This window comes from Clarias gariepinus, chromosome 19, assembly GCF_024256425.1.
Source record: "Clarias gariepinus isolate MV-2021 ecotype Netherlands chromosome 19, CGAR_prim_01v2, whole genome shotgun sequence".
Lineage (NCBI taxonomy): Eukaryota > Metazoa > Chordata > Actinopteri > Siluriformes > Clariidae > Clarias > Clarias gariepinus.
This window is the reverse complement of record NC_071118.1, coordinates 5,728,046-5,741,811: the sequence shown is the minus strand read 5'-3', so window position 1 is coordinate 5,741,811 and position 13,766 is coordinate 5,728,046. Positions and strand designations below refer to the sequence as shown.

The 13,766-nt window shown below is 35.3% G+C and overlaps 1 protein-coding gene and 1 non-coding gene across 3 annotated transcripts; one reads left to right on the top strand and one right to left on the bottom strand.

Annotated features, from left to right (window-relative positions):
- Positions 1-2,161: 2,161 nt before the first annotated feature.
- On the bottom strand, positions 2,162-2,243 carry trnas-gcu (transfer RNA serine (anticodon GCU)). The gene has a single exon. It is a non-coding gene; the product is annotated as a tRNA-Ser (tRNA).
- A 597-nt stretch (positions 2,244-2,840) lies between these two features.
- Positions 2,841-12,494, top strand: zgc:110540 (deoxynucleoside kinase). 2 transcript variants are annotated; one of them, XM_053477786.1, is made up of 8 exons: positions 2,841-2,892; positions 7,593-7,707; positions 8,954-9,069; positions 9,723-9,916; positions 10,006-10,153; positions 10,672-10,787; positions 11,830-11,929; positions 12,095-12,494. In XM_053477786.1, the coding sequence occupies exons 2-8, from the start codon at positions 7,614-7,616 to the stop codon at positions 12,119-12,121; spliced, it is 795 nt and encodes a 264-aa protein (XP_053333761.1). In that variant the 5' UTR covers positions 2,841-2,892; positions 7,593-7,613; the 3' UTR covers positions 12,122-12,494. The 2 variants fall into 2 exon arrangements, with proteins under 2 accessions (XP_053333761.1, XP_053333759.1); XM_053477784.1 differs by lacking the exon at positions 2,841-2,892 and having other exon boundaries at positions 7,476-7,707.
- Positions 12,495-13,766: the final 1,272 nt, after the last annotated feature.

Below are 13,766 nucleotides of genomic sequence, written 5' to 3'. Positions count from 1 at the left end.
TCCAAAAACCTTCTATTACTTTAAAAGTGCTGAGTGAATTTCATGAACATTGTGATAGTGGGGGAAGAAAAAGGATGTGCAAAGAGGGGCACCAAAGTTTAAAGATTACATTAAAAACATTTGATACATGGTTTAATTGTTAAATAATGTCTCCTTTACCATGCTATCCTTTTTTAACAAATTAAAGTAAATTATTTATACTCTAATTGATTATTAGACCTTTCATTAAATTATATATACAAGTTCCCATTAACTTAGCATTCAAAGAAAAAAACATTTAATTATAAAAGAGCGGAATTCATTTATTCATTAATTTTCTTTAACGCTTATCGTGCTCAGGGTCACAGGAAGCCTAGAGCCTTTGCCAGGAGACTTCGGGCACGAGACGGGTTACATCATAGGGCCATAAACTGAAGGAGTTAATTATGTATTTATTCGCATTGAGACAACTCTTACATTTTTTAGGGAAAAGGTACTAGCATTAAAAACTTCTTCTGAAAGGTTTCATCAATTGCATTAGCCAATGAAATTAATAATTAAGAGGTTTTATATGTGTGTGTAACCTAAAAGATTTATTCAGTCAATCTAAATTAATGTTTAAAATTTAAATTTTTTAAAAGGTTTTACAAATGTATTGCACTGTATTACACTACACACATTCGGTACATTGCAAATGTTAATTTAAAAAACCTGAGAAATATATTTTATATACAGTAATTTATTTCTCACTTTGTTTTGTATTTGAAATGTAAGTACAGCTAAAGATAATGTGAAAACTTAGCCTGAATAACAAATCATTACTTAGATGTATGTATGTGATAGGTGTTGCTGTTGGTGTCGCATTCTAAATACTGTTCTACTTGTTTTGGTACAGTGTGCTCTCTCATCCGATTTTGAGCCAAGTACACGAGTGCTAATCTGTGCCCAGGCACAGTACAGAGTGTTTACTCTACTCAAACGTTCAGTATGAAACGAGCCAAGGTGTTCATATTGTAAACAAGTGATTGGAAAAACCTTTTACCTATCGATGTATATTTACACTGGTTGTAGTCCTCTTTACAGAAGCTTAAAATACTATCAATCTCAAATAAAAATCTCTATTACAAAGGTATGATAAAGAAATTACAAGACATTTCGTATTTTTTGTAAATATGTGTGAATTCATGTACTTTAGTAAGAGTTGGGGCTTTAGTTGTCATTCAGAAGCGACAGTGACTCAAGAGTTTAGACATCTAGAGCAGGGGTTCTTACCCTTATTCCCGGAGAAATACTGCGGTGTATATTTTAGTGTTTTCCTGCCTTATCATACCCACATCACTTAGGGTTAAGGTTATAAGAAAAAGGCTGTAAATAAGTTGATAAGTTAAATTGGTTGTATCATACTTTTTGATCATTTCTAATTACTTGAGTTAAAAGATGTGACTAAGATTGAATGAGTCCTGACACTATAAATCTATAAAATAAATGCACCATTCAATGTCTATATGTTACTGTACGTCCAGCTACATGTTCATTTTATTGTAGTGCTGCTGGCATGTTAGGTCTAATTGTTACATAACATTCCACTAGATGGCAGTACATTGAGCTATTCAATGAAGCTTCATAAAAGGGACCTTTGGGTGAAATAAATGAGGCTTCATCTCCACACCAATATCTGTATCTGTACCCTTCTTCCAAAAGGATGAAAGTTTATTATGATTATGATTATTATTATTATAAACGGGATATCATAAACACACAACATAAAGTTTGTTTATATAGTGTGTGGTAGGTGTTCTTCAATTCGAACTCATGTTGTAGTCCTCGGTGGCCATGTTTGTAGTCCACAGTGTCTGCTGAGAAAAAGTTATGAACTTGTTCCTCTGTTCGATACCAAGCCTTGCTTTATTCATTCGTGCCCACTTTTAAACATCACGTAAGGCAGTACTGTTACATTCATTTTTTAAATATAAAATTAACTTTTCAATAGCATAACGATAACCGCGTTTCAAGGAACTCTCGCGAGATTTACCTCACGCTATCGTTTGCTCAGGACTGACGGGGTCTTTTGCCCCTTTTAGTTATAGCGTCAGTACTTCATAATGATTTAAGTGCATAGTTAAGTGAGGACGAGATTATAGCGATTTTGTTGTTTTGTTGTTAAAAAAAAAGCAAGACGTTTCGACGAGGATGGGATTCGAACCCACGCGTGCAGAGCACAATGGATTAGCAGTCCATCGCCTTAACCACTCGGCCACCTCGTCATACTGTCGCCTTTCTTAGAAGACCTTTAAATGGTTCAAGCATGAAAATTACGAGTTTAACTGCTGATAGTCGTAGATATCTTACTTGGCACAGCTAATAAAAACTATACTCCTCAAAAAATAAAGCAGTATATTTTTGCTATTTTGAAACCAGCGGTTGTTTTCTTTATCGTATTAGCTTGCTAGGTTGGACTTTTGACTAACGCGTATTTTGTGTCATTTTTGTAATTTTATCTAACTTTAATGTTATGTCGGATATAACCACTCATAATTATACTTTTAGGTGTGGTTAGTTTTGAAAACATAATAACCACATAATTTTATACTGTTCGTGCCGGTGGTGAACGTTTAGTTCTAGTTTTAGCTAACTTGGCTAGCCAACTCTATCTGTCTTGACTATTTTCAGTGCTAGTTCTTGCTTTAGAAGGCGTCGATAGAACCGACATGATTACTACAAATCAAATGCGTTAACATTAGATAAAGAAGAAATGTTTTCTAAAGAATGTTAAATTTAAATTATTTTTGTCTGTGGTTATGGTCCATATCGTTATAGTCTCTTATATAGTCTATATGGACTCGTTATAGCCAGTACTGTATATTTCACATCTAGGTTTCTCAGCCTCAAAACTTCAGCCTTTGTTAAAGAGTGGTAAATGTGCCTTCTTCCCCCAGGCTTTGTGCTAAAAAAAACTTTACTTTATTTAGTTATTTATCGAATCTGCACTATGCTCTTTTGATCAGTTCCTGATACAGACATTAAGCACCCCATAGTCCCCTTTTCCCTCTCCTAATATTTACTACGTAAACTACCAAACTACAAGTTTGGACAAAAGTTTGCAGACACCTAACATCACACTGATACATAGGCCTTCTCTTACCTGTTTGCTACAAATTTTGAAAGATCCTATCTTTGTATTATGTTGTGTTTTTGATTGAGATTTCATTTTACTGGAAATTAAGGGCCCGAACACTTTCGTCTGTGCACAAAAGCATGGTCTATGGTTTGTCAATAGTGATGTGGAACAACTTGAGTGTCATGCACAGGTAAACACTCAACAGGAATCTGTAAGGAATGTTATAAATGTGAGACTGTCAAGCATGTATTGCTCTCAGACAGAAAATATATGCAGGAGAGGCTAGATATAGTGGTACGGGTTCAAGAACTAGGTAGAGTGGACGGAAATGTTAAGAGTCTTTTAGAATGTGGAGTCAATGGGAAGGGAAGGAAGCGTTTAATGTTGTTTCTGAGAAGGACTGGACTGATAAGTTGGGTTTAAAGGACATGGAAGCTAATGATGATGCAACTTAAGGAACTCCCACTAGATTCTGAGTAGTAGTGAGAGGAAACATGTAAAGAGGAAAAATTGTGTGAAAGTACCACATAAAGCAGACAAAGAGTTCAAGACAAGATCAGGAAAGAATGCATTAGATGTTTTTAAGGAAGGCTGGTCTGGAAAATCGGCTTTAAGAAGCTGGTAAGATTAGGAAAACATCAACCTACTGGATTCCAGCCACTGTTAAAACCCCAAAGAACAAAAACAGCCCTAACATTATCAACCCCTCTAAACACCTTTTGGGATCGACTGGAATGCCTGCTGCAAATCAGGCTTTTTAACTGACATCAGTTTCCAACATTGCTAAGGGTCCTGTGGCTGAATGAACACAAATCGTCACAGACATGCTCTAATATCTGGCAAGCCTTATTACAGCATTTTAACTAATTTCTGTGTTAGTCCATAGGCTCAGGTTTAAAATGGTTACTAACTGGTGTGATGGTTTGGTATCCACATACTTTTGCCCATATAGTATATGTAACAACCGATTTGTACACACTTATATGCTCAAATTGTTTACCATAGCTAATGTATGATACAGTTTATTACAGATATTTGCTGTAAAACAAGATCTGGGCAACCAAAGATGATTTTCACAATTCACCACTTGCTTTTTTTAATCTCTGCAAATTTATTACAAACTCAGTTCAATCAGAATGACATGCTTGACAATCCTGGCTACACCGAAAATTACACTTGTTGTGTTCCTACAGTTCTTCGGGACACTCATCGGAGAGACTCATCATTAAATATTAACTTGAATTTAGAATTTACAAAACATTAAAGGTGGTTGATGACATAAACCATTAGCGATTAATTACCAAATCTAGAACTATGTGTACTCATAAATAATGCAATAAATAATAATATTTGCTTATATCCCTTATATAGACAGCATCCACTGCTGAAGATACTTTCCCTTTTGATAGAAAGTTTTTTTTCCCTTCTTACAAAGCATGAGTCATATTAGCTCGCATCATAGTTGGTCTCTTGTTAGCACATGAGTCATCTGACTTAGCTTGAGTCATATGATCTAGTCTATCTGTGATCTTTTAGTTAGCCTTGCCATATGGCAAGCACATGGTAAGTAGCTACAGTACGCTTTTATCAGACATTACATTTACATTTTGAGAAACGGTTATGTTGTAAAAGTGCATGTATTGGGTATTATTTAACAGTCACATTTCTAAACCCCTCTACGGTATATGGTCATTGTCAAATTATAGGTAATGTTACAGTAGTTATGATATCTACAGTAACATTTTGTTTTAAATGAGAAGAGGGTATGCCATAGGACACAAATGATGTCCCATGGCTAATTTTAATCTTTCCTTAAATGAATGATTTAATATAAATGTATGTTTACAGTATTAAATGAATAGAAAAACATTTTCTAAATACCTATGTTTTTTAATTTCATACATTTATAAATATGCACAATAGAACAATAACAGTAACATGAAAGGAAGAAAAATAATACACTATTTCTGCAATACAATACAAGAAGGGTCAAAACTAACATACAATTTAATAAATATTTCTTTTTAATAAAATTATTCACATTTAAAAGTTCATAACATTCCATGATATAATTTTTTTTTGCTTCATATTTACAATTTCATACTCACAAAAAGTGTTTCTGTGGAGTTATTCCCATGTTGTGCTGATGTCTTTTTCACAGTGTATTATAGCTGAAGGTTAATAGGTTAATGGACACCTGACTATTTACTCAGATGTGTACCTGTTAAACACTCCATTCCAAATTTTATCCATTCTTCTGCTTTTATAATAATCTTCATTCTCCTGGAAAGGATTTTGGAGTTTTTGTGTCCGTTCGGCCAACAAAAGCATTTTTGAGGTCAGTGTTCCAGTTAATTTTAAAAGTATTCAGCTCGGTTAGGGTCAGGGCTCTGAAAGGTCACTTATTCAGATTATTCCACTCCAACCCTTGTAAACCATATATTCATGTAGCTCCTTATTTGCACTGGAGCATTGTCATGCTGTAACAGGTTTGGCCTTGTTAGTTACAGCAAACAGAAACTGTAATGCCACAGCAGGCAAGCCATTCTATATGATTGTATTCTTTAAACTTTGTAACAAAGTGTAAACAACAGTTTGGGGAAGAGCCACATATGTGATAGTCAGGTATCCACAAACTTTTGGCTATATAGCCTATCTACACTGCCTGGCCCAAAAAAATAGTTTTACACCCTAATATTGTGTTGGAGCGCCTTTAGTTTTGATTACAGTGCAATCAGCACAGTTTCATGCCATTGTTTTTAATGTCGCAGAATTTATTTTCAGTCCAAAATTGCATAATGTTTTGGCTGCCGTCTTATATTAATGATGATTACTTTTCTACCAGTAAATCTCAAGGAGTTTTGATGGGGTTAAGTTCAGAATCCGGTGGTGGTCAATTTATGCAATTTATGCAACATGATTCTGCATGCTCCCAGAAGCATTGTTCTACCGTTTGAGTCATGGAGTGTGCCTCTACCATCACGGAAGAAAAAATCCATAGATAAGATAGATAATCTTAGATAGATACATAAGATTACCTGGTTCTTCAGTACATTCAGGTAGTCAGTTGACTTGATCTTATTGCCACATAATAAAGCCTAGACTTGACTATACCATTCTTACCCTGACGTACCCATTGTTTTGGAAAAGGGTCAGCCTGAAATGATCAGTCCACATGATTAACTTCCACTGCACCAAAGTCTAATGTTTATACTCTCTACCAAATTGAAACCTCTTTTACCAGTTAGCATCACTACTAAGTTTGTTTTTTTATGGTCATACAGCTAGTCCCAATACTAGTTCTCATCACATTGTGTCTGTGAAAATGCTTTTTTAAAATTTCTTTTACTTTTAAACATAGCTGTGTTTTTTTTTATTTTATAAAATGCAACTACACCAAGTGTTTAAATGATCTTTGATGTCTTTTTTTTTTTTTTTAAACCCTCCATAAAGTTGCTGGTTTAGCACTATCTTGCCAGGTTTTTAATAATGTAGGGGGAGTTATTTTCCTTATTACAGTAATTTTTAGCAATCTCCTACATGGTGGTGTAGCGGCATGGTAGTTAGCACTGTGTTCTCACACCGCCGGGGCCAAGCGGTCGATTCCTGTCTTGGGTCTGTGTGCATGGAGGGTCAGGGGGCCAAGCTTATCACATGTTTCCCAGCCTGGAAAATACACAAACACACCAGTAACTAATACTATGTGATTAACATAATTTTTCCTAAAGAGAGATACTACAGGTACAGGTTTGTTGATTTTTGTTTGTTTTGTCTTTAAGACATCATGTCACATCACTGTAAAACTAATTTCTCACCGTATGTGACAATATGTGTGTCATTACGACACGTTTCAAAAACCTTAAACCTTTCCATGGTGTATGGTTCGATTCCTGCCTCGTGTCTGTGTACCTGTACGTGAAGTTTGCATGTTCTTCTCGTGCTTGGTGGGTTTCTCCCGGGTACTCTGGTTTCCTCCAATAGTCTAAAGACATGCGGATTAGTCTAATTGGTGTTGCCAAATTGCCCATAGTGTGTGAATTAGGGTGTGAGTGTGCGGTAACATGTATTGGCACCCTGTCCTAGGTGTACTCTGTCTTGTGCCAGAAATTTTCTGTCTTCCTTTATAGGCAGTATAGATGAATGAATGACTGAATGAAGAACAAACTTTTTCTAAATTATCACTTTTTAAGAGAATGGGTGGAATTACACAAACTATAGCACTACGGCAGTATTTTGTTCATTTATTTATTATTATTATTTTTTTGTATATTTCAGAAAAAGTTATAAAGAAAACACACTTTTCTTTGCACTCTTTTTGGGGCGTGGTTTAACAAACGGATATGACGTGAGGCATGCGCAGTCAGCTTGTACGCAGAACTTGGCGCGTTTTTCAAAGACTCCTTCAAAACCGCTGACTCGCGGATAGTGCAGCGCGCGCTGAGATTTTTATTATTATTATTATTTTAATACATATATTTTATTTTATTTGTATCAGCGTGCGTCTTTTCCTCTTGCCATGGCTACTCCTCCGAAGAGAATGTGCTCCCGTCCTGACTTCGACAGCAGCTTTGAGAAAAGAGCGAAGAAGATATCGATTGAAGGGAACATTGGTAAGTGAGTTAGTTTAATAAGTGTAGTCCTGATTAAAGCTACTGAACCTGTTTAATAAAAAAAGCAGCAACAGCAGCGATAAACTACTTAAATTACTTCAGATTAGTTATTTAGCAAGAAGCTAGCTGTGTGTTTTTGACCTTGAACAATGTATTTAGTTTGTTTGGCGCCAATAATGGCATAAATACGCGGGAAGTCTTAACGAACGTTAACTTCCATATTCAGTGTTACTGTTTAATTAAAAAATTAAAAGGTTAACAAAACACGACAATTTTTTTTCATCATTTCCAAGTTTTTTTTTTTTATATTTCCTTTCGTTAATGTCTCTTGTTAAAGTTCATCGTGTGACTCCACTGCAGTGCTTTATTGACTGCACTTATTGACTAAACACTGTTCAACCTTACTGAAATCTTACTGTTTTTTTAATGCAAGTAAGACGTATTCTTACCTAAAGCCCGAAATATTTAAGTTTGTTGGATTTTTATGTTAAAAATAAAATGTTCAATTTATTACTAAAATAATCCAGAAGGAAGAAAAATAATTACAGAATATCATAAATCTAAGCAAGTTTTTAAAAAAAGTATTTTTCTGAATAGGCAAAGTAAACTTGCAGTGTACAATAGTAAATTTAAATTAAAATAAACTTTTCCTAATTTAACTGAAATTTGTCAAATTTTTTAGGTTAGTAAGCCTTTTCCCAACATATAGCCAAAAATGTTTTTGTTTTTTCCCTCCCACAAATCTTTAGTTTGTTATTAAGAAGACAGAACTTCGAACATCTAAAGTATGTTAAAAAATTATTATTATTATTTTTTTTAGAGATTTAACTTTTATATTATTTTTCTGAATATGGATGAGCATGTGAATATGCAGTTTAAAAACAGGAAACAGTTTGAGGTGTGTCCTAATGACGCATACATTGTCGTATGTATTGAGAAACAAGCTTTACAGTGATGGGATGTAACATGATGTGAATGTGTCTTAAAGACAAAACAAACGGCAGCAAGTCTGTACCTGTATGTTCCCTTCAGGAAAAAATAATGTTAATCACGCAGTAGTAGTGAACGTTGTAATAGTTTGTATATTTTCCAGGCTGGTATGCATGTGATGAGCTCTGCCCACTGATTTTATTACATAAATGCATTGTTCTTTGTAACTGATCACTGTTTAGTGTTTCATGCTTCTTTATCTATGGGAATTGTGTATTTTTGGAAATAAGTAATTTAACCTCCATTTCTCGAATAGCCGCAGGCAAGTCGACCTTTGTGCGGTTGCTGGAAAGAGAATCAGAGGAATGGGAAGTCATTCCCGAACCCATTGCCAAGTGGTGCAATGTTCAGACTACAGAGGACGAGTGTGAGGTATGATATTCTGATACTCGATTTTATTCTTTCTTACAGTGAACTCGAGAAAAAAAAAAAAAAAAAAAAAGAATGAGGGGGCACTAGTATCTGGAGGGACCAGATAAGGATAAAAACGACATCTAAATTTTTCACCCAGTATTTGACTTTGTGATCATTTGGGACATTGATACATCTAGCGTAGTTTATGCATTTTCAGTCTTTCATATTGATAGGCTACAGTCATTTAAATGTATTGTGTTTTAAATTAAAATAAGAGCTTTGTAAAGAAGAATTATTCCATAAATCTTTTTAAATATGTTTTGGAACAATGTGATTTACAATAATGTCCGATGTTAGCTGATGAGTTAACTATATCTACACTTTTTCATGTCACAGATTAGTGAGGAAACTAACATTTATGGTTTTAATTACAGAGAGAAATAAAAAAAAGACAAAGTGTTTAATTCTGTTTTTACAAACCTATAGTATAACTGAGAAAGTGAAACTAATTAGAGTAGCTATAAATAGTTATATTGCTAATAGAGAGCTATAAGCACTTCTTTATCCTATAATCAACCATACTAAATAAAATCTCCACATACAGTGCTTTTTGTTACCTGGAATCGCTTGTGATTTCCTTCCCTTCCCTAAAACCTTCTTGACCTCTATAGGAGCTGACTACATCCCAGAAGAGTGGGGGAAACCTGCTGCAGATGTTGTATGATAAGCCGAGCCGCTGGTCCTACACCTTTCAGACTTACGCTTGCCTGAGTCGTGTCCGTGCCCAGCTACAGCCTGCCTCTGCCAAGCTGCAACAGGCTGAACATCCAGTCCAGTTCTATGAGCGCTCGGTTTACAGTGACAGGTACCTAGAGAATAAAAAGCAAATCGAGTACTGTGCACTTTATGTACTAATGTGTAAATTTTAAGCAAATAATACTTATTTTTATGCAGATACGTTTTTGCTTCGAACCTGTTCGAGTCCGGAGACTTGAATGAGACAGAGTTTGCCATCTACCAAGACTTTCATGGCTGGCTCCTCTCTCAGTTTGAGTCTGACCTTGAGCTTGATGCCATAATCTATTTGCGGGCTGATCCTGAGGTACGGTGTGTTTTATAGACAGTGTGTGTCTGCTATATAAACAGTTGCGACTAACAAATTCAAAACAGTCACTGTGACACTTGCACATAAGGGCTGAGGATGGGTAGGGTATTTTGTGTCTGCTGAGCTTGCAGGCTGAGACGGGTTCTTGTGGTTGACTATCATAGTTGCAGTTCTGATCTTAACACCTGGTGTAAGCTAAATGGGCAGGTAGCAGGTGTCTATAAGTATCAAATGTCTACCTTGTCGCTAGTGTTATACCAGTATGCCTTTTGCTAGGAAATTAAAATTACAGGTTGAACACCAGGGAAGCTGAGATATCTGTGCCATGTCATTTTTAAATTTTTTCAAATGGTTTCAAAAAGGCATGGCAACATTTTTAAGCAAGGGAATAAAATTACATAAATTAGAAATGAGTGTAGTGTTACGTAAGTATTAAGACCGAGGGGGTGGAATGTGTGTTGGGAAGTGAATTGTATTTTACTCAGAAAGCCTAACTTGAGTTATTTGTTTTACAGAGGTGTATGCACCGTCTTAAACACCGAGGTCGAGAGGAAGAGCAGGGGATTCCTCTGGAGTACTTGGAGAAACTTCACTATAAACATGAATGTTGGCTGTATAACAGAACTACACAGTAAGTTCATTTACTATATAATAACTTAGCTTCAGGTAGTCTGTCATATCTGGTGTGAGTTTGTGTATGTATATGTGTGTGTGTGTGTGTATATATATTTATCACAAGTGAAAAAGCTACAGTTAAAATTTTGTATTGTGATAATTTTGTGATGTGATTTGAGGAGAAATTCGTAATGCAGTCATCTTCGCAAGTCACCGACACACTAAGTATTTGTTATCTAGGTGATCAAAATAAGTTTGCCGAGTTATCTAAACCCAACCCTTGCTTTACTGATCAGTTATTCAAGATTAAAATACACTTTTGTCACAAATATCTTAGCACAGTGAAATTATTATTTTTATAAGATTTCCTGGTTAAAGGAAGCTGGGGTCAGAGCAGAGCTCAGACAGGGTTAAGAACCTTGCTCAAGGTGGCCACTTGGTGATGCTAGGGCTTGAATCCTGACCTTCTGATCAGTAACCTAAAGCCCTTAAAACCGTTGTTTGAGCCACCAATGCCTTTCTGAACAGAAGTGCGCGTGAGAGAGCAGTGAAAACACTAAACTGTGCAGTGCAGGACGGTTCTACAGGAGCAGGGTTGGGAACCTCTGATCTAAACATTGTCTAGCAACTCTTACTCAAGGCAGTAAAGCCTCAGTTACTAGTGGTTTCTAGTTAAATTGATATAGTCCTAAATATTTGTTCCTTGATTTAAATGGTAATTTTAATTTAGATAATTTTTTTCTTTGAAACAAAATTATATTAAAAGATCAAGCACCATAAATGGAGGATATGTATGTGAAATCCAGAGTAGCTGGTTCAGTAAGTTGGTGCTAAAATCTGAGAAAGATATTAACCAACCAGACAGTGACCCTGATCATAAGCAATGAACCATTTCATCATGTTAATTTTTTGTCAATGAACAAATGAGACACTAGCAATATTGATTATAATTCAAATGTTTATCGTGGCAAATTGTTTTTATGGTGTTCATTAACCTTGCGGGTTTTTTTGTTTGTTTTGTTTGTCCCCCTCTCTCTCTCTCCTTCCCTCCCTCCCAGGCTTGATTTTGAGTACCTGAAGGATCTCCCTGTTCTGGTGCTGGATGTTAATGATGACTTCAAGCAAGACAGAATTAAACAGCAAGAGGTGCTCGACAAGGTTAGTTTAGTGCTACTTGTTTTAGCTCACGTGCAAGCATGATGATAATGCGATGTAATTATTCCAGCCAGACTTCTTGAAGTAAAAAAAGGAGGGGGGGGATGGGTAGTATTACAGCAACAGTTATAATGACCAATTCACTTTATGAATTATTTTTTCTTACAGGTGAAGGAGTTCCTGTCTACACTATAATTTTTAACAGTGTGTGTGTGTGCTTTTTTTATTTTTTATTTTACATCTATGTATTTCAAATACAGATGCATTATGTATTGCATGCTTTAAATTACAATCACCAAACAAGTTTTTACAATGAAACGACCATGGTGACCTCCGACAGTTTATTCAGGGCTGTAACTGGATATGAATTCCTATCATATTGTTTTTGAAATATGGCAGAGCATGCTTTTAAATTGTAAATATGTATTTATATTTCTTCTTTCTTTTTTTGCTGTTTTATTTTGGTGCTTTGTGAGTTGTTGTTTTATATACGTATTTTACAAAAAAAAATTGCCCTAACATGGCAATAAAAAAAATACAAATATATAATAAAATGTGTTGGTCTTTACTGTGTTTCAGGTGTGCCCTTTCTTTATTATAAAGATATTTTACTTTTTTATGAGGTCAAGAAAGAAAGCAGATGAGAATTTTTTATTGCTGCTATAATATAATGTAAGGTTTAGGGTAGCGTTATAACAGAACTAAATTAATTCATGGACCTTTCGCAACATCACATCTAACTAGAATAATTAAAAGCACAATATGTCTAACAATTGCTGAATTATGATCATTGGCATATTGGTGTGGTCTTAGTCAAAATGAAAATAAATCCATGTCAGATGTGATGGTCTTCCGCTTTGTCTTGGGTTGGATCACACCACCCTCACTGATTATTTTCCTGTAATACCATGTCATATATTCGTTACATACAAAAAAAGCAAACTTAAAGGAATACTCAAGTGTGTGCTGGGAAGGTAATGGAGACTTTGTGCGCGTTGCAGGGCACACCCTAGACAGAGGGCCAATTCATTGCAGGGCACACACTAAAGGCAATTTGGGATCATCAATTAAACTAATGTGCCGGTTTTTAGACTGTGGGAGGAAACCAGGGTACCCGGAGATTACCACCAAGCACAGGGAGAATATTTCATGCACACAGACTAGAGGTGGGAGTTTAACCTTCAGCCTTGGAGGTGTGAGACCACAGTGCTGCCCTGTCTCTAGTGTATGGTTCATTTTAACATTTTTCCTGTACTGAGATTACTTCAAACCATCTACTTATGGAACATGTTTCTTTAAACCACTTTCATGAGCACCAATGTTCAAAAGTTTGGTAATTGGACAAATTTGTCATTTCTGTTCAATTACCATACTTTAATCGGTTGTTTCATGGTTGTGGGTTAACTCTTGTGTTCTTGTTTTATCAAAGTTACTCTGTCTATAGAATATGCACATGAATTAGAAACGTGCATAAATAACAAGCATCGTCATTTAAAATTGTTTGGAATTTTGCTGTCAAGCTCATTAAAAACAATTGCAGATATACATTTATGAATTAGTAGGTTCTATCACTCGGAGAAACAAAGTTCCATCAAGCTCAACTTTTTCATATTCACCAATTAGGACAAATTTATTGTAATTGTTGATTTTAGCAGTAGATGGAATTAAGTGCGTATATGAAAATAAAAGTACATAAAACAAATGTAAAGGAGTTATCCTGCTTACAGATAAGTGTAATAAAGGGTTTTACAGACAGATTAAAAAAATATTTGTGATTTATTGTAGTATGCAGTGTTCTCTGCAAAGTAAGTTTATTTGTTTCACATCTCTGTTTAGCCTC